General features: G+C 36.7%; 1 protein-coding gene across 17 annotated transcripts in view; it reads left to right on the top strand.

The window, feature by feature from the left end:
- The first annotated feature begins 546 nt into the window (after window positions 1-546).
- The window catches only part of RBFOX1 (RNA binding fox-1 homolog 1), a 1115790-nt gene continuing 1094932 nt past the window's right edge, over window positions 547-21404 (top strand). For 2 of the 17 annotated variants that reach the window (XM_065030745.1, XM_065030772.1), the window contains exon 1: window positions 548-871. In XM_065030745.1, the coding sequence (XP_064886817.1) occupies window positions 644-871 (228 nt within the window). In that variant the 5' untranslated portion in view covers window positions 548-643. Of the gene's footprint in view, window positions 872-21404 lie in introns of all 17 variants that reach the window. The other 15 variants (XM_065030741.1, XM_065030743.1, XM_065030744.1 and 12 more) reach the window with 11 other exon arrangements.

Genomic DNA, 21404 nt, shown 5'->3' on the forward strand with positions numbered 1-21404 from the left:
TCATTCTAATCTCATTTCTATAGTCATAGGACCAGAATGCGTTGTGTGAAATTGATGTGAGAATGTGGAATATGGATTTAGAAAATAAGAAGGTAATTTACAAAGTAAGGACACTTCTTAAAAAACAAAACAAAAACCCACAGACTATAATGAAATAACTTTGAAAGAAGTCGTTTGGAATTAAAGTAATATTTATCTTTTAGTGGGTAATAATTTTTGGCTTTAAAACTGTATAACCAAAACCACTATGTCCCTTGAGGACAGAGGTAAATTTGGATTTAAAGAAGGTGCAGTAAATATTTTGTACTTTAAGGAAAGGCAATTACCATGGATCAGGTAGAAGAGAAGTACCAGGGTTTTGGCAACATAAGCAGCAGAATTGTGCATGCAATCAATACAGGAAAGGTTATTTTTATTGGGTGCAGGAGGTGGAGGGTAGGAGCTGGTCTCCGGCACGGTGCTGCCAGTGAGCAGGAGAGGGCGGCAGAGAAACAGAAGTGCTGTGTGCCGTTCCTGCAAAGGCTCCGAAACACCACTAACATTTTTAAGACCAGCGAGAGCACATCGGATCTCTCAGAAGCTAAATCTCCTCCAAAAAGGCAGTTTCACCAGTCTTTAGGAGAAGTCTGTGACAGTTTTAAAAATGTCAAATTCCCGTGGCAGCACAGATGATGTGGTGAAGCAGCAAGGCAGAGATGGCAAGATGAGAAGGGAGGATGTGGATGATTCTCAGCCTGAGGGGAAGAGGTTGAAGCTGGGGAATGAAGGAGGAAACATTGGGAAGGACAGAGGAGCAGCAGAAGCAGAAGAAATAATGCCTTGTTTAGGCAGAGAAGAGCCTGTGCCCGATGGAGGTGGTGAAGGCAAAAGTGTAAGTGAGGGTCTTCAGTAGGTCTGAGCTGGAAAAGGACAACGGCTGGGAGGGAACCTTTGAAATTGTCATCCTGAACTTGGTAATTGGGCTTTAAGTACTGTAGGATGAATATGATCAAGTGTCCCGTCTTACTGAGATAAGGATTGTTATTCTTCAGTTTTTTATCTCGGCTTCATGTCTTTTAGTGCAGAAGTACGTATTTTTAATCTGGCTCTTGCTGTTAACTGCTTGCAAAATATCTATTTGTTAGAGGAGTGATTTTTTCTTTTTTTTTTTTTTTTTTTTTTTTCTTGAGGGGGTGTCAGGGGAGAAGGAGCATTAACTGCTAAAGCTTGTTCTTTACCCCCCTGTATCTGTTCAGAAATTGGGTAACAGTTGGTACATTGAATTGGACATTTTGAGTTGTTTATCAGTCTGTCCATTCAGACTTTGAACTACATTTATGTTGTGGAACACTGTTTTACACCCGGGGGTGAGGGCAGAGCCTCCGGGGGAAGAAGAGTTGGTGATTAGAAATCTGGTCTGGTGAGAAAGCCAATGTCATCTGTTGAGATTTAACAAAAAAAAAAAGCTGCTGAGCAGTTGTCTCTGTAAATATCACCATTATCAGATCTTTATAAGAGGTTAACTTTGTCAGTGTTTCCTGACTGGTTATGTAGCTCAGCTGCGGTGCCTGTCAGCAGGTTTCTGAGGCACAGCAGAAAACTGGGGGTGAACATATGGATTCCAAGACAGCTGAAGCTTTTCTTCTCATGGTGCAATTTGGGCCAGGTACTTTTCTTCCTGGACACATACTAGCTGCTTCCCTCAGTCAGAAGTGAGGGTGGGAACAATGTCTTGACTGTAGATGTTTCGTCTTAAGTCCATTGTATGACAAGAGTATAGCTTCTAGAACTCATTTAACAGCTGCTGGCACTTTTAGGGCACAGGTTTTATCTAGAAGTTTTCTGAAATCTATTATTTTTCTCTCCTGGGATTAATTTCCTGGATTAAGATATTCCTCTTCAAATGAGGAGGCAAGTAAATGCTCCAAGCTTGGTAGGGTTTACTTTTTAAATAATATGAATGTTAGTTTACTTAGTTCTTTCTGATGGAAGGTCATCTCTAAATACAACAGTCTTTCTGACTCTCAAAATATTTAAAATGTGTCTAGAGTGTCAGCTTATGTAAGCAAAACTCTCTTATCAGTCCACGTAACTGCATATAGTTGCACTTTGCTGTAAGTCTTTGTTTTGGGTTTCCAATGCTTGTGAAGGCATGTTCTTTTCGACTCTCAGAAATCAAAGTAGCACTCTTGTTCTGATACCGATTCTAGTTTGTTTGTTTTCAAAGATATACAACGTATGAGCAAGTTAATTGGTCAAACCGAAACTCTTTGTTTTTATGTGTGGTGTGTTTTTGTTTTTTTGTGTGTTTTTTTTTTTTTTTTTTTTTGCTTGTGTTCTGAAAGTCTTTAAATCAATTCCACTTCATGATAAGTATTCATAATTGAAAGCCACTATTGGTTGGAGTAAAAGTTTTTTTGATAGTGCATCTTACTATAATGCTTAATTAAAAAGTTATTGAAAGATAAGCCTTAATTAAGTAAGTTTGTCTTTTGAGGGATCAGTTTTAGAATGTAGAATATACTGCAATGATGTCTACCTAAATTGCTGGGCTCCGCCAAACTTGTGAGGCTCAGTTTACTCCCTTATTAATGTTCTGCCACTACAGGAAAGTTCTGTGGTAATGGATACCTGTCCGTTTTTTTGTTCTTCCAAGGACCTGTGTATGTCTGTTCCGTTTTTTTGTTCTTCCAAGGACCTGTGTGTGTCTGTTCCAACACTATATTATGACTTTTCATCAGGGGGCTGTTAAAAATATTAAGAAAACTAATGTGATAATGAGCAGTTTTACTGTTTGTCTCCCCAGAACCTATTCTTGAATATTTTTATGATAAAATAATAGTTCTTATAATAATCCTTAATTTAAACTTAGTTTTATTCAAAATTAATCAAAGCTCACTGAAGCTGTCCTTTCCACTCACTTCAATAGGCTCTTGCTTGGGATGTTGTACTATTTTTCTATAAATTTCCAGTATTTTTTTTCCTATTCCCATTTAAAGCAGTATGTCTGTGAGGGAAACATTATTAGAAATGAATGTTGTGTGACATTTGAAATTCTGCTATCGTGTAACTCTTTCTAAAAACAGTAAAAACTTGTTCAACAATCACTGTTTGTTACTTTGTAGAGAGCAGGCTGCTGGAAAAGATGAACTGTGTGCCCTTAGGAAACGCTGGAATGACTTCATTTCTGTGCTTAGAAGGATCTTTACTTTAATAGGCATAGTGGTATGGGTAATCAATGCACGCATTGGAAGAACATTTCCTAATAGTCCATTATGTCTTCTATTTTAAAGAAGGACATTAAAAAAATTATAGGCTTTGACTCATTTTTGGACTAGTATTAAAGAAATAGCACAGTAAATGTGCTATTTCTTATTTATTCCACTGCTATTTGCCTGATTCAACATCCATTCTTAAGTTTAGAAGAAAGTAACCCATCTAGGTTGTCTAACTCATTACACCACTTATGAAATCTCATATTATGAGAGACTGCAAACACCATTTATATTTTATGCTTGTGAAATGGTGCATAATACTTCTAGGCATTTACTTGGCGTTGTGTATTTATAACAGTAGCTGCTGCTGTGCAGAAGGACATTTCTGCTGCTAGCTTTGCTGGACAGAACTGGTTTGTTTGCTGTGAGAATGAAGGGTTGCATTTGCCAACAAATAGTTTGCAATGGTCCCTGGAATGATTCTTTCACTTAGTACTAGTACCTAGTTGATGTAGTAACCTGAGGTAAAACTCTAATTGTTAATTTAGACATCTATTAAAACAATGTGCTTCTCGCTTTCTCTTTTTATTGCTGTTATTTATAGTGACTAACCTGCTTGCAGCAGGTGTGAATCACATAGTCTAAGGCCATGCAATTTTTTCCTACGTTTCCTTTTGGTATAGGATCAGAATGAAGTATTTGGTTCAAACCAAATGGAATGTAATCTTTGTAGTAGGGTTCAAATTAAAAATTCTCATTTGGTAAAAACAGTGGGGAATCAGCGTTTGGAAGAGCTCAAACTCAAAGGTTTTGGTAAAAATATTTAACCATGGTCTCTGAGGAATTCAATCAACTTCTTGCATACCTGGAGGGTGACCATAAGTGTTAGCTACCTGATTGTCATCTGGTTGATTGTCACCTTACCCATGCTCCAGCATATGCTGGGAATTATTAGTGTAGTACAAAATAGTATTTACTGAAATAGAAAGTACGTGAAGAAGTGTGCAAGTAATGTTTTTGTTTGTTTGCTTGTTTCTAGGCTGAAAGATGTGTTCTTTCCCTAACTAGTTTATATGAGTTATCTATGAGTTATGATGATGAAGAGTGTGTATCCTTCTAAGCCACGTACCCTTGTACTTATAGGATATGGTCTTGTTTGGTCTCTCTTTATCGAACTGTCAGTCCATATGGCCTTGTGAAGGTGGTTTGGATTTTGGTGCAAAGATATTTCTCTATTCATAATGCATACTTTGTTACAAAACAAGCTTTTTTCTTCCAAACATTTCTGCAAAATTTATAGAAGACCAAATTCCTGGGTTTGGTTTGACTTCTCTAGGGTACACATGCACAGCAGGCTTAACTGTGTTTTCATCTATAATGTCACCTGTGCGGGAGTGTGTGTGAGAGCTTGAACTTTCATCCCTTTAAACAAATTTCAGAATGACTTAATGCCTTCAGGAATTAAAGCACTGTTCCAAATTTTTACAAAAATTCTCTTTGCCTTTGTGAAGACATGGAAAAGAGGGAAGTGTAGAACTACAGGGAAGAAAAATTGCAACTTTTCATTGGTAACATAAAAAGCAATGTCTTTATTGCAGTTTGGGACTGACATGTTGCAAAAGAATCTAAAGAAAAGTACATGAAAACTTGTTTTTTTTGTAGGAGAAAGCTGCTTTCACTGATCAGCTCTGAAGAACTGACTACACTAAACCTGTAGCATATGACAAATTCAGTCTTCTAAATCTCAAGCATTAATAGATACTTTAAACATACTTTAGATGGAACAATGTGGCGTGCTGTGTGGTGTGCTCATCTTTGCATACAGAAAGAGTTGAACCTTTTCATTACTACTTTGAAAAGTGCTGGGAGGTCCACTCCTTAATCTTTAGAGTAGTTTGTTGGAAATTTTGTGTCACTTGGAATATATTAACTACCTTTCATGTAGGATTAGATTTTCAGCATAACTTTCCCATGCTCATCACTGCCTGCATGATACACCTTGAAGGAAAATCTACTCTAGTCCCTGTGGTCTTTCCTTTTGCTCTTCACATGGCTGTATTGTGGTCTGCAGATCTGGATACCTGCTCAGGCCAGATTAAGTTTAGGACAAGCCTTCCCTCTTTCACATTTCCAACTGCTGCTTTGTGTTGAACTTGTACTGGGCACATTTGATAGAAACACTCTGCTTCAGCTCTTTGCTGGTGAACCAGTATTCCCAATCTGTAGAAGAACACACCTTGGAAAGTTGATAATTTAAAAGATTATTTCTCAGGAGGAGAGAAAGGAATTTCTAGAAATTAAGAGACAAGCTTGGAACATAAAAGGCCTCATGTTCAGTTCAAGATAGCTCTCCCTCACATGAGGGAACTTTATGGATTCACAGTATCAAATTAAAAGCTCTGTGAAGACTAGGTGAGGATATAGGAACTGAATCCTGCATCTGGATTAAACTGAGAAACTGTGTTTAGCAGCATGAGCTCCTGTCATGCAAGTGCTTAAGGTAAATAGAAGATATAAGGAGGCATTGAATATGAGAATGGTGTAAATATAGACAAATGAAATGCACGTAGATTATCTTTTATGTTTAGCTCAGGTTATGTGAAAAATCCATCAGTACAGAGTCACATATAGGAAGTCGGTCTGAACTCTGACAATTTGACCTTCCTGTGCTTTGCCACACAATTTTACACTGTATTAATGCAGTTTCTCACATAGATTTCTTTTGTTTTAAAAAATTTATTTGCTCCTTGGAGTTGGCTTATTAAGAAAGCTTGTTTGTGTGTATATGACTTTGTGCTCTTGATCATATTTACAAATATTATTTTGTAGGGGGAATCATGTTTAGAGAGGGAAAGCCTGGGGTGGTGGGTCCATGCTGGACTGAGTTTTAATTTAAGATGCTGATTTTTGACTTTCAGAGTCTGAAACAGATTGAAGCATCCTACTGTAAAGGCTGCAGTTCAGGTTTTTTTTTTTTCCTTGTCTTTATAATTTTGTTTAAATCTACTGAGATCCTTTGGTCACCAGAAGTTATGGAAGGGAGTGGACTGCAGCTAGGATGATGCCATAGATTTGAAACATTTTGAATAGCATGATGTTTGGAACACATGCAAAGCAGTCTGTATCTGCAGTTCCTCTCTTGCCTGTTTTTGGGTCTGGTTACCTCATTTAGAGGATAACATAAGGATTTAGTGTATTGACTTGTTAGGCAATCTGTAATATATGCTGAAATTAATGTTTTGTTGTTTTGATTCAGAACACTGTCAAATTCTGTGATCTAGGACAGTGGTATTATTATTAGTCTTTACACATGGAAAGAAAGGAGAACATCATCCTTTAGAAGAAGTGAGAAGTTGTATTGATATAAGGTGCTGGAGATACATGCACAGGAATATTTGCTATATACTAGCAAGGGAGTCTTTTGTACAAAGTTCTGGATAAATGGTCTTCAAAAACTGGATGCGATTCCAAGACCCAGAACAAGCTGATGGAAAATGTTCTCCCTGAAAGCGATTAATCCATCTGTTAACCTTCTGTTGGTTAATGTCCACGTCAGTCAACAGTGTCACTGTGACTTGAGCAGGAATAAACACAGTAAATAATTGGCTAAGACAACTAAAGGCAACAGAAATAAACATTTATGGGTAACCCCATTTTAACACTTTTACTGTAGTTACTAGGACAGATCACTAGATGGCAGGGGGCAAGTATGCAAACTAAAGACTCCCTATGGACTCCCTGGTTGTTTTGATGTGGGGAAAATTGTATTTTATTCAGTGAATGCCTATTTTTACATGCAATTGCAACCAAGAGTCGCATAAGCCTTTTGTATTTACCCATTGGAAGCTTAATTTCACTGTCAGGGAACATTCATGGAGCATTTCTACCTCAATTTCAATAGTCAATTACTACAATTTTTGTGAAGCAACTGGAGTATTCCTTTTGATTGAAATTGCATCCAAAAATGCATCTAAATCCTCTGAAGTGCAAAAGAAGACATTTCTGGTCTATGGAGTTGAATTAGTGGAGATATTAAGTTATTTATGCATGACTTTTCTTTTTTTGCTACTGTCTTCTACTGTGATCCAATAGAAGCTAGTGTGCATTGAATAATCCCTCAGTCATGAAAAATATTTTTTCCAAGTCTTTATGATTTAGAAATTCATAGAATTGTTTACTTTCTTTGTGGCGTGTGTACCTTTTTTTTTTCCTAATATTTGCAGTCTTAGTTATTAGCCTGGATTGGAACAACAGGGAATATGCCGTAGAAACTATGCAGAAATTCGAAACAGAAGCAGACTGGTTCTTTACCAGCTTTCCCTTTCCTGTGGAGTACTTGATGTTCAGACTCATTTGTGAGTGTATTATTACTGAAGAGTTGCCTATTTTGTTCCATTAAATTAGACTGTAGTATGTGGTGTACTGCCATCCATGTAATTTCTCCATAGAGAATGCACTTAATGTGTTCTAATGCTTTGTCCACTGTGCAGTTCTTGAACAGTCTGAGGAGTTACACAGTCTTGTTTAGACTAGAAAGGAACATGTCCTTTAAATTAAGAATACAGAACATCTACTTTTGATAGTTGTCTTGTGTGCTGAACTTTCCTTCTGGCATCCTAAGCTATTATTAAAGTGGACTTCACTTTGTCAACAGTTGTGAAGCAAGCTAGTTACTAACTGGAATCTTTTAATAGCTTGGTGTAGGAAAATGTCATGGCTGGATAACTAAACCTAATGTCATTGACTGTGAGTGGTAGATAAAGTGATTTTCAATTAGTTGTACTGAGGTTTAATTAATAAAGGTCCATTTAAGTTTTACAAATCAATGTGAAGTGGTGGGAGAGGACATGTTGGTGGCTGCAGTCCTTGGAAAGGATAATTTCATTATTGCCTTAAAAGCAAAACTTGTTTAAAGTGAAAAATTTTTCCTAAGCACAATGATTTTTATAAATCTTTTACTTGCTATTTTCTTTCTGCTTTCTTACAATATAATGCATTTTTGCCACATCACGCTAGCCATTATGTGGAGTTGTCTGACAATGCTACAGATTGCTGATGATTCTGTTCTGCTGTCTCAGGTACTTGCAAGGAAGTAGAGACTGTTGGGGATCGTTGTGCTTCAAACGTTACAGTGCATTACAGATAGTTCAGGATTCCTGGGGAATAATGTAATTCTGGTCCTTCACTTCACTAAAAAAATATAAATATTCTTTAACTAGTAACTAACTAGACAGACAAATCAAGAGATGTGGGGAAAGAGAAGCACATACTTGTCCAAGGCTATGTAGCAAGTAATTATCTGAAATACTCTAGGTGCTCAGCTGTTAAAACCAGTGGTTCCCAACCTGTGACTCAAAGGTAACATCTGAAACCTTTAGTTGTTCTTTGTTGCTATAAGACAGTACGGGCTGTTAAAGGAGAACAAAGCTAGGGATCTGGTGTGTTACTTGCTGAGTGTTGCCTGAAGGTTAGCAAAAATTGTGCAGTGTCATAATGGCCTTTAGAAATTGAGCAGGGACACCACAGCATCAGCCATCACTGGCATAAACTTAAGGGCGTCTGTGTTTCCCCGAGGTCATAATGACATTGAATAGCTGAGCAAAGACAGCATAGGATCAGTCATTAATGGCATGCACCTAAAGTGCTCTATATTTCCCCCTCTCCCATAATTATTTTGGTTGTATCGGTTACCTTTGATAGTAAGGAGATGATTACAAAACATTGAAGTTTTCACAAAGTTTCTATTATTGTTAATGTCCATGAACAGTGTGGTAAATTCCTGTTTTAGAGAAGCAGTGTTAGCTATTCATTCTTCCTGTTCCAAACTTAATGGTTAGAGATTTTAGTGAGATGGTATTTCAAGATTTATTTAACATTTGTAAGCTCATAACCATTTAAAATTCTTATTTCTGCATTTGCTCTAAGTCAGAATGACTGCAGATGTTGGAAGGCTTCATAGCATGGACCATTTCTGCAAGATCTGAAGGTCAAAAACGGGACCTATTGTCAAATACTACCCTAATAATGTGTTTTCTAAATGCTGGTTGCATCTTATTGATATTGTTGTTGATACCCGAATCTGATATAGTGCTTTCTGTTGAACATTTGTTTCTTTTAACTGGGGCTTAGCATTACTAGTGCAAAAGCCAAATGAGTATGCATAGCCTTAAGTGAACTCATGGCAGAGTAAAACTTGCACAACAGCAAGGATTGAAAGTCATCCATTAGATTTGTACTAATCTATAGCATAATGGGTCAGAGTTGCTTTCTTCTGACATCCTATTTAGCAAGCACTAATTACACACTTTCTGTGGGCCAAAAAAAAATCAAATTATTTTCTCTTTTTTTATGCTAGTCCCCATGTTTTGATATCCAAAGTCACTAGTCTGTGACTAGATGTGACAGGCCAGCCCAGCTTATAATAAAAAGGTGTTTGGCAGTTTCTGGTAAGGTGCAATAACTATATTTTTGTGGCTGATAGGGACACAAAATTCTGTTGGAGCTGAGTAAAGAAAATACTTACAGGAAGAACAGCTGTACCTCCACACTGACACAGAATTGAAATGGTTGTGGAGAAACAGGTTCCAACTGAGGCACACTAGAAGAAGTGTGGAAGAAAGACACAGTTGGACAGGCTGCATAGCCATTTTTGTGCATTTACACATGTTTTAAAAAGGTTTTTTTTATGCTGAATTGATATCATGTATATAAATTTCTGTCATAGAACAAATATATGAGTAGTACATATACATGATATGAATGTTTGTTTTACTAGTTGAGATGTACTGTGTATTCAACACATTTCCAGTAAATGTTCTTTTCTAAAACTGAAGGCTAATTACAAAAAAAAGGATTTATTATGTGAAATTCTGAACTGTCATCCCACTGAGATTATGTTGGTTCCTTGAGTTGGGCCGTAAGTAAATGGAAAGTAAGCATTTTAATCAATAATACATCGATGAAGTAACCTCTATTCTGAGATGCTGGGAGGTTTTTATTTTTTTAACTAAAATATATATTTCAACTAAAAAAACCTGCTTACTATATCCAGATGGCAAAATTGACTGTGTTTGAAGACTGTCTATGAATTAAGAGTCTGTATACAATGGAAAGAATGCTGCTTGAGCAATTAATCACTCTTTACCTAATTTGAAATAATGACATTGTGGGAAGCTGTTGTATTTGATTTTAAAAAGACTGATTCTTGGAAAAGCAGCAGACCAAAATTTCTACCTCTCACTACAGGCTGATTTCTGAATGTTGCAGGCACAATAGATTTTTACTGTGTGACACTTTCTTCTTATGTCTCCAAGCACAGGTTACACAAATGCATGGTGCTCTTGGCCACTAGTATCTAGACCACTCTTAGATTTCAAGGTCAGAATTGGCTGTTAGACTCTTAGACCCTGGTTTTTAATCTGCTAAAGCAGGTTTTTTTTTTTATTATTTTAATACTAGCTGCATGATTGCTAAACATGTTGCTCTTAAATCTGTTTGCTAAAGGAACAGGGCATTTTCATGTGTTAATTCTCCACCATTCATCTGGAGGTTCAAAAGAAGTAGCTCTTACAGGTCCCTAAATTAGTATGAGATTTGAACAGAGGCTGCAGAGTTGAATTAGTTACATACGTATTATGTGATTGTGGAAATGTGTGTACATCCTTGTTCCTACTGTAGTCTTGCATCAGTTTTGGTAATTACTAGGAATATATATTTATTTTCCTACGACCAAAGTCCAAAATACCCTACTCAATTAAGGTGTGATTTTTGGCATGCTAACTTAAGGAATCCTGGAAATGAAATGTGCATGTTTGGCCTATAAACAAAAGCTTTCAACTTCTTATATTACTGACCCTATTTCTTGGGCTAAGAAATTGTTGCCTGAAGAAAATTATGACTTTCAAGGTATAAGACCTGTTTCCTGTAATCTCAAAGTGCATGTTGTCTACTACTAATATTTTCTTTCATCTCCTCTTTAGTTTGAACTTTTGAAATAATTTCTGTATGCTCTTCAACTGTGAGCAGGAGAGCAGACATTCTGGGGATGCAGAGCATGGTTCCTGCTGACTGATGATAGAGAGACCATTTATCTTAAGTCTTTTGCAGGTTACGGTGTTAGCACATTGTTCATTTTAGTCAGCAATAGGACCAAGAAAATTTTCAAAGAAATGGACATTTGGGTAACCCTTACTGTGAATCTTAAGTCGGTGAGGTTTCCTGTCTGGTAGTAATAGCTGTTTTGGATGGCACTGAAATTGGCAGCAGTCAGTATGTAAACTATTCTCCTCACAAAAACAAGCAATCAAAATGTCACATAAATATGTACTTACTGTATAGTACCTTTTAGCCAAGTAATGTCAAGGGATTCTAGTGTGAAGTGCTTCAAGTGTCAAAAAAGTGTCTGACAGTTTCAAGTGTCAAAAACTTCAAGTTTCATCCACAATAACAAATTATACTAAATAATCTGAACAGTCTTCCATATGAAAATATTTTAGTATTTACAAAGAACTTAAAAGGGATTTGGGGGCAGGTTGGTGGAATTTCATTGCTGTCATCTAGCAAAGAAAAGTGTCTCAGTTGAAGAGATGGAGTTGGTTGGTGGGAGAATATGGATAAAATGTAAGGGAATAAACAGCAGAAACAATCTGCTTTTTTCAAGGGTGTCAGGAAGAGAGGAAAAGAATGCAAGGAATTGTCATGAAGCTCCCAAGGTACTGCACTGTTCTTGAGGCTTTCTCCTCAAAATTTAAAGGTAGTGCTTGTGCTCCCTTTGAAAACCAAATAAATCAGTCACTGAAGTCATGGCAACAGAGGATGAGACCTGCTAAGAGTGCATCTTACTGGAGCAGGATGTCAGGTTTTACTTAAACAGCTTTGCTTTGTATTTGACAATGTTCAAATAATTTGGTATTCATCTCAATGTTTGTATTACATTTGTCGTATCTAGAGCTTCATGGTTTTACTTTTTTGACACTGGATGCTGTTCTACAGATGGATGGCAGAAGCCTGTGCTTTAGTGTCTTGTGTCCCAAGATGGATTTTTCCTTAGGAAACCAAGAAGAAGAATGCAGCTGTGTATCTGACTAATGTTTTGTTTTCTCCTTTTGTATTGTAATTTTCCTCCTATATCTTAAATACAAGTTAAACTTTCCTTGCTTTTAGCTGTATTTACATTAATTTGGTCTACAATCCTGAACTCTCAAAGGGGCTTTCTTAGCACAATTTACCAAGAATTACTTGTCTCATGTAAAGTAGTTAAAATTCTCATATTCTAGGATAATCCATTTTAGAAATGGCGACAATAACACTTCAACATGCATGCCTCTATCAGATTCAACTAAAAGTTTGAAAAAGCATCATGAGTTTCTCTGATGAAAGACCTTATGTAAATTTGGGAAATGTGCTTATTATTGCTGATAATAAAAGCCCAGTTTCTTCCAGAGGGCTTGTATATTAATCTACAGTTTGAAGGTGACTTGGGGTCATGTTCAATATTATTTTTGTCTGCTTTCAGTGCCAGGAGGCCCTCCAAAGGCCAGGTAGATTCCCCCCACCTTAGAAATCAATTTTGTAATATGACTACAGCAGTTTGATTTGCAAAAGCAGTAACTAATTTCCTTTAGTTTAGGCCTGAGGGAGAGATGGTTTCTTTCTATATAGCATTTGCTAGACATATTCTTAAACTGGAGGACATGGTGAAAACTTCACAGATGGTGCTGGGATCTTTTTAAATCTCCCATGACCTGAGCCAGAATCTGTTTTTATGAATGCTCCAAACTTTAAGACCTCTAAGACAAAAGTTCACTTGTATTAAAATGTGCCTTGATACTGCCAGCAGAACTGACACAAACATTCCATTAAATGAATTGTGAAGTTTGTTTTCTTTTGTTGAATTTTTTTGTTGTTGTTTTTCTTCATTGTATTGGGCATTTGCATGAAAATGGGATCTTGAAGAGTTCATCTGTTTCTGCTGCTCATTCCTCACCTGGAGGCAGAGTCTTTGCTCTGATTTGCAATTAGTTTACTGTGCAGTATCAGAGTTGGTATTATGCTTTTGGGTGGAGAGGGAGCAGCAGGAGCTGATGAACACTTAAAACCACTCAAGTTTTACACAAAGATCTTTGCAAAGTTATGCGTACTGAGGGGAAGGATGAAATTGAGAAGCTGCATAGACTGAGCAGAATGGTCCTTAAACCATTACTTTAAATGTTTCTGTTCCTGACCTATTTCTCATCAAGCCACTGTCAAATTAGGAACCAGCTGTAACTGTGTTGGAGCAAGAACACAGTTTGATGTAACTTACAGGGAGGTACTAACAGCTGTTCTCAGAATTATTTGATTAGGGTACTTGTGGTTGGAGTAGTATTTCTGTGTTCTGGGGGAGGAAGTCATCACTTCAAGGTGTGAATCAAGGTGGAAATCAGGAATTCATTCCATTATAGGAATGGTGGCTTGACCCAGACACCAAACTTACTTCTGCATTAATATTGTTATAAATCCTAGAAACCTGTTATTTCAGAGAGAAAACAAAACAGATCTGAATTGAGGCAACTGCACCTTCTGCGAAACTGATGTTTTATGATATAAGTGGTTGTGCCGGGGGGGACCTGGACCTCTGACTCTAGCTCTGTCCTTTTGGAAAGATGTAGCAGATGGATCTGACCAAGTGTGAACCTGAATTCCCCTTTTGAGACTGAGAGAAAGGAGCTAAACTGCCTTTGCAGTACTCTAAAGGTGTCCGTCCTTTACTGGAACTAGTTTTCTTCATAACATGCTCAGTTTTTGTACTTCTGTTAGAAGATCAAGCATATTTGAGTAATACAGATGTTCTTTAAAATGTCTTTGGCAAAGTTATCAATGGGTAGTCTTGCATGTTACATTTGGTTCCAAATACAGGCACAGGGTTTTAAGTATGTGTGGAAGGTGGTGTTATAGAGAGAATGTAACATTCAGATAAAATATTTGTTTAACTGTACTTCATTCTCAAATTTGTTTTGATGTCAATGACTTTTTCTGTTGGATTCCTTAAGTTTATACATTGGGAACAGGGTTGGGGGAGATTCCTTCACGATTTTAATAGGGATGAAACAGACACCATTAAGCAAAGCCATGGTCTTTCCTTATTATAGCTTATCATGTGCCTTTTAGAGTTATGGTCAGAAGCTATACAGTGTAAGAAGTGACCCAAAGCAGGATATGAGACGTTTCCAAGTAAACTTTTCCCAACAAATGCAAAAGATCAGTAGGATAAACAAATTGTTCCCTGCAAAATTACCTAGTTGTGGAGGTAAGTTGAAGTGCTGGACATGACTGAATTGTTATTGCTGACTTTGATATGTCTGTGTGTGTAAGCTCCACTTCCATGGCAGGCTTTCATGTGGAGTGAGCTTTATATTCTGGAGTGGCAGTGGGGGGTGGGAAAAGTCTGTATCCCAATATCTTGTAATTACTAAATGAGATAAGATAATTGGAATTGGTGGGTTTTGCCCTTAAAAAGAAATAATACCTATATATATGTGTGTGTGTATGTGTATATATATATAGGTACTTCAGAAAGTCTCATTGTTCAGATGACATTCTGGGTGCTATTGGGGAGCACTGGCCTGGGAGGTTGACAGCAACACACAGTGATATATGAGACCTGGTGGCAGATGTCTTACTGTGCATGTACATAGAGAGGGCATATCCCAAAATAACATGAGGAACTTTGAAACCCAAACAAAGTGCTGAGGCCATTATCACCTTGCCTTCAATTAGGGGATAAATCAATGTTTCAGCCTGGCTGTCCTTTCTCAAGTTGTTTTTAGAATCTTGGTATTTAGGAATCCCCTATGACTAAGTCTGGTTTTCTGTTTGCCTCTTTTCAGCATTCCCCCTGCCCTTTTGTCTCCCACTTTAGCAGGGCATAGATGATTTACAGGAGCCAGCACAGTTCTCCAGGGTTTTGGTTTTCACCTCTGAGACTGGTAGCTAGAAGAAAAAGCTTCTGATTAGAGAACTGACTTACTTACCTCAATGCCCTGTTCATCTGCAAGATGCATGTGTTAATCTCCATGAGTGACTAAGGAGGCTGAATTTAGAGCTTGCTTTTATTATAATGTTAGTGCCAATGTCAGTTTGCTATCTCCTATTTTGCTTTATTTTCATAAATACTAGATAGCAATTTTACCTTTCCATTGTAAATGCAGAAAAGCTACAGTGGGAAAGCAACCAGCACTACATGCTTTAAAGAATGAAAAAATAATCCTGAAGCTGTTATTACTATAGTCTATCATGTTCTTTGGGCTACACTTTTAGGGGGGGGAAGAAGGTGTGGGGAAAAAAAAAATTAGTTTCTGTAGGAATAAGGACAGTTCTATCTGTGGGGACTGAACTGCCAAATGTCACCTTAAGTATTATAAAAAATGGCAACAGCTTAGCATTAAGAAATGCAAGAAATTATACAATGAATATGAGAAAAGTGCGTATATGTAAATGGAAAAGTCTCTAAATATTCTAAAAAATATGTAGGATGTATCATAAAGCTACTCTTGGGTTGCCAGATCCAAGTATTAAACTGTAAGTCAAGTTCTCTCTTCAAATCACGAATCTGCCTTCAATCATATTTTAAAAGTAGTAATTTTAGGCTCAGTTTTTCAGTTACTTTCTACATTTTAAGCTATTTGGGTGGTACTTTAGTGACAGATTTATCTGTAAGACTGCAAAGAGGAATGTAAGCTGCTACACAAGAATATAAATGAGAAGCTGAATTTTCAGCAAAGCTGAGTTTCTGAAATAATTCTATCACTTCAGGGGTATGGACTTGCAAGAATAAAGCAAAATGATGAGTCTTGATTTAAAAGCTGAAAAAATAGAAGCATTGATACTTGTTCAGGATGAAATTATTTTAAATCAATGGAAGCTGTAAATGGATTACCAGATCGAGGTTTCCTGTGAGAAATGACTTCATGTACACTCTTCATTAATAATCTGTCTAGTTCTGGCTTGCCAGGCAGATGAGCTCACAGCACTGTGGTCTCACCTATTTCAGCAACGTGCGGGATGCTCAGCTGCTGGCAGTAAGTGTGGGCCATTTAGTTTTAGTAATGTTCCATAATAATTTTAGGAACTTGAAAAATATTTGAGGCAGGATGAATTGCAGCACTTTCTAGGAATTTTACTGAATTCTTTTTTTGAGAAGTTATTGAGGACACATGTTAAGATATTACTGTCACTATTTTGAATGTTCTTTGAAGAGAAATTTTCATTCTTACTGATACTGAATTGACCATTTTGTACAAGTTTTTGTTTTTCTTCTTCCATTGCTCTTTCTAAAAGATTTAGTTTGAAAAGCCCAATTAAACACTTGGAAGCACTATAGCAAGACAATCTTGACATGACCCATTCAACAGCAAATTACTGTTTTGTGCCTGATCTTGTAGAGAGCACTCTGCCTGCATGCAATCATTAATGGGTTCACTATGCAGAGGACTCCTCTTCATAAAAAGGCTCTACTATTTGTGAAGTGGTGAACCAGATGCAATCAGCGTTTTTTAAAATAAGTCACAGTAATAGCTTTTTTGAGGAGCAAAATGGCTAACCTCTTCACATTTTTTAGCGGAATCTGCTACATAAGTGCAACACTTCAATTTATCAAAGGAAAATAATATGTTATACAAATGAAACCAAGATCCTTTGGAAAAAAAGCAATTCTTGGAATACAATGTAGGTGGAAGCAGTTAATTAAAAACATCTGGGATAAATCAGATAAAATCAAGAAAAACAGCTCCTTAGATCATGGATACCCATCTTCTTCAACCAAGTTGGTCCCACAGTCTATTGCAGTGACAGGTGAAAGCTGTGTGCCCTGTCCCTTTCCCACAGCATCCTGGTGTAGGGTATGTGGTTGTTCTCTTCAGGGCTGTTCTTTCAGAATAGAGCCTCATTTACAGAAAATGCCCTACCTCATTCTGGAAATGTATGTGCTTTGGAAATACTAAATGCTAATATATTTAATCCCCATCTTCATTATGAGTTGCTCTGAATTTTTTAAAAGTGTAAATAATTCCTATAGTCATTCCTGTTGTTGATAATTTCTGTGTATTCTCTTCTTCTGTGCTATTTATAGCAACATAAAGATGTTTCTAAGTTGTTTGTTCTTGCTTTTGTTCTTCCACATGGTCATGCAGCTTAATTTTGCTCTTCCTAACTAAGGAGGGCATATTTTTAAGGTCATGATGAGAAGGGGATACACTTCTTGAAGCACAGGCTTTGATTTGGCCTAGGAAAGTGCTTATGCCTGTGATTCAGTACTATGTAAGTCCCACTTAAATCAGTGATACTGAAAACATACTTCAAAATAGGATGGATGTAATCACATCCTCAAAGTCAGGTGCATGTCTTATTGCTTTCCTGAAGAGCAGGAAGAATCTTGTGCACACTGCAGTAGAATCGAATTTTTCCTCTTGGTGTCATGGGCATAGTGAAGAAAGTAATAGAACAGTCTTGAAGTGCAACAGAGCATATGGGAAAAAGAGTATCAAGAAGTTTTTGAGTCTTTATGTCAGTGAACTTAAGCAGGCTCTTTGTGAGGTGACTTCCAGTACACAAATACAGGAATCACTGGATGATGTATTAGAAGATCATAGGAATACCACCTGGTTTCAATATTTGCTGACCTGTGAAGCCATATTATTACCCAGGTGTTTAACAGTATGCAGATATGTGTACTAATGGTTTCTGTGTCATATTAAAATACCAAAACTATAATTTTGCATTGCATAAAGCCTGTAGAATCTAGTTTGCAAACTGTGCTGTTTGAAAACAAGATTGCAAATCAACTATTAATACTTCATGCTTGACACTGTTTGGATCTGTTTGCAAAGATCCTTGTTCAGCAGACACTGTGAAAGTGAACATGCTTGTGAGTTTAACCTATTATTCAGAGATAACTGCAGACTAATAATAACTGATCATGAATAAAGTTATTCTTTTTTTGACCTACAAGATGGCATAAATGCCCCAGTTTTATAGACTGAAGTTTATAGGCTTATCAGATCTGACATTCCAGATTTTATCTGGAAAATCAAGGCCAATCCTGCATGCAGAACGATCAGCATTTTCATCAAAAACCTGTCATTTGCTGTAGTTTTCTCCCTAGGGAGGCAAATGCAAAAGAGCTGATTTCTGGAAAGCAACTACAGTGTTCTTAGCAGAAGTAATTTATCAAAATACTGTTTTGAAAAATGGCATTTATTTAATGATACTGCAGCTTCCGCACAGCCTGTAAAAATAAAACAAAGATCAAGTCAGATTTGGTTAGTGTGGTTCAAATGCTCTTTCCAGATTCTCAGAGCACTTTTCAGTCTCACAGATACGCTGTCTTCTTCCTTGTATGTGGAGATCATCCACTGCGAAGTGGACGGCAGATGGTCACAAAATTAGGCTGTATATAACATTACTGAAGTTACCATATAATGAGTCAGCTTAGATTTTAGAATTTTTGTTTTTCAATATGTACAGTTTTATCATGGAGTAATGATGCTTAAAGATTTATTGTTTATTTTCTCAGGTTTAATACTGCAGCAGAAATTGCTGGCTGACATTCACCATGTTATTAAGCAAATGTTCCAGTATGAAGCATGATTTGTTTTTTCTTGTAGTGATGTGACAGTACTTCCTTTTAAAACTCAGTGTGAATGAAATCTTTGGATCTAATATTCTCTGGGTTTTTCTCCTATTGAATAGGGAAGTCAGTTTACACCCTTATTTAATATTCTTTTGGAGGTGGTATCTGAAAATCCCCTCTCTAGAAATCAAATTTAACTCTCATGACAATGGGTACTTTGGATCTAATGCAAAATCAAAAGAAGTCAATAGTGAGATTCCTGTTGGTCATTTGAGTAAAAATTTGGAAGTAGTATTCTTTCTCACAATTGGGCTCTACAGTTCTCAATATAATCATTTATGTGTATTATACTTATTACTATTTCTTTGCAGTGATGTGAAGAGATGCTGGTGTAAAACTTGGGAACATCTGATCACTTAATGTTAGTGTCAGAGTATCACAGGCCTTTAACTTGTGCTCAGCACTCTGCCGAATAATACGACTTGGACAAAGTGTGTTTCTTCCAGGCCAAAGGCTCTCAGTATTTAGCTTGTTGTAAGGGAACTCAGACTTGAAAAAGAGTATTCATCACTTTTTGAGGATTCTTTTCTCATGGTAAATCACCCCTGACTATTCAAAAATATGCATATGGTATGCCATGTCTGACTTTGTTTGGGTTTGTTTTGCTTGATTCTGGTTGTTCTTGTTCCGTTTTGCTGTACAAAATTAGACAAGTCTTTAATACCTAGTATTTTTCAAGTTATAGATTATTGTAAGTTATGGCCAAGGCTGAAATTGTTGGATTTGGAGACTGAAGTAAGGGTATTTTTAGGGCAAAGACTGTGCATATCTAAACAGAAACAAGTGTGAATTTCAGTATGTGCTATAAAAGACTGAATCCTACGTTTCTAGTACATAAGAACTGGAAAATGTTAAAGTACATGTGGAAATATATTTTCATCATCATAAATCTTGCTTGGACTCATTGGTATGCAACTACCAAGTAATTAAAAGGAATTGAAGTGGTATGCCAGCAGATGTGCGATCCAAAAGTAATTGCTACTCACATAATGCTCCACGGTGTAAAGAAGCTGAACTTAATTGTATGTTTGGTCTGCACAGAATGAATAACAACTACCATCTTATTGCACTACACCCTCATTCTAAATGTTATGTAATTTGTCAATATTAAACTAATGATGAAGCAGCAAAAGGCAATACTGGCTATATTAAAGTCAATGTTAAGTTGTATTGATATATGCATCACACCAGCATACTATAAAGGTAAACCATTTTCTCATCTTGTTTTATAACTAAGAGCATTCAAGGTTTCCATATGTGTTGTTCCAATGATGTGAGAAGTCTCTGAATCTATTTTTCTGTGGAAATGCTGCTGGATCTAACCAAATAATCTTCTATAAGTGAGGTGTTCTATCTCTTTCATTTCTTGTAGTTTACGTTTGTTAGGATTGTCTTTAAGTTTAATTCATTAAACCGTTCTTGCTTGTCCTGCCTATGTAACAGGTACCTGTATCTTTTGGAGGTGACTCTCTGCAACTTATAAAAGGCATCTATAGATACAGTAACTTGAAAGGGTTTTAATCACAAGAAGTCACAAATGGTTCATTGCCTCATGGAAATGAAAGGTATAATTGCAAATCTAATCAGTTCATGCCTGAAGCTTCAGCAAGCTTAATGTCTGAAACAGGTATTGCATAAACTCCATTGTAAAGGTAGTCTGATGCTTATTTGTTTGATTGTTATCCTTCTGGCCACATATCTGGCACTGAGCAAATACTTGTGATACTGTTGAATTAGTCGAAATAATGATTGCTGTGTTGAATTGCTGTGAGAAGTTAGGTTATTCTAATGACTTTTAAACATTTATGGAAAGAAAAAAAAAAATCAAGTCTTGTCCTCAGAACTTTTTACTAACCTATAGATACTGGAACTTCACTTGTTTTGCAGCTGTAATCTAAATAACATTGACACAATTAATATATCCAGAGGAAACCTGGATATGTGAGAGAGCAGCTTTTGAGTACAGTATGCTAAAAAAGGGTGTGGGTTTTCATTTGAATCTATAACAATGCATACATTTCCTTTTAAAGAAAACCAATAGTACTTATATCGGAAAAGTATGTTTTAAAGCTTGTTTTGCCAGTTGAAGATGATTTTTTTTTTTTTCCTACATCGTTAGCTCTTCCTGCTGTGATTGTTTTAGTTGTATTCTGCTTCTCCTTTTTTTAACATATACGAGCAATACATTGGCAAGATCTGTCAGTGTAAATCTTGAGCTCTTAAGCAATTTTGGAGTGATGATCAAAAGACCAAATGTATGCTTCCAACTGGCTTTTGATTAAATACACTAGAGTATCCACTAATGTCTGAATGTCAAATTTGATGCTAAAGTTAGATGGTAATGGGTTTCTATTCTGAGGAAAAAAAAGAAATCCCTGAAGTCTGCTTGAACTTCAACCAAGGTGGCGCTGCTGAGTGTTGTAGCCATGAGGCTGCTGGATGACAACTTGTCCTGTTCTCTCATTGAAAATTTACTGAAGAATCCTTAGCTATTCCAATGAAAAACTCCAGCATGTTAATCAATCTCCATTGCAGTTCCCCCA

Source organism: Columba livia, chromosome 15, assembly GCF_036013475.1.
Source record: "Columba livia isolate bColLiv1 breed racing homer chromosome 15, bColLiv1.pat.W.v2, whole genome shotgun sequence".
NCBI lineage: Eukaryota > Metazoa > Chordata > Aves > Columbiformes > Columbidae > Columba > Columba livia.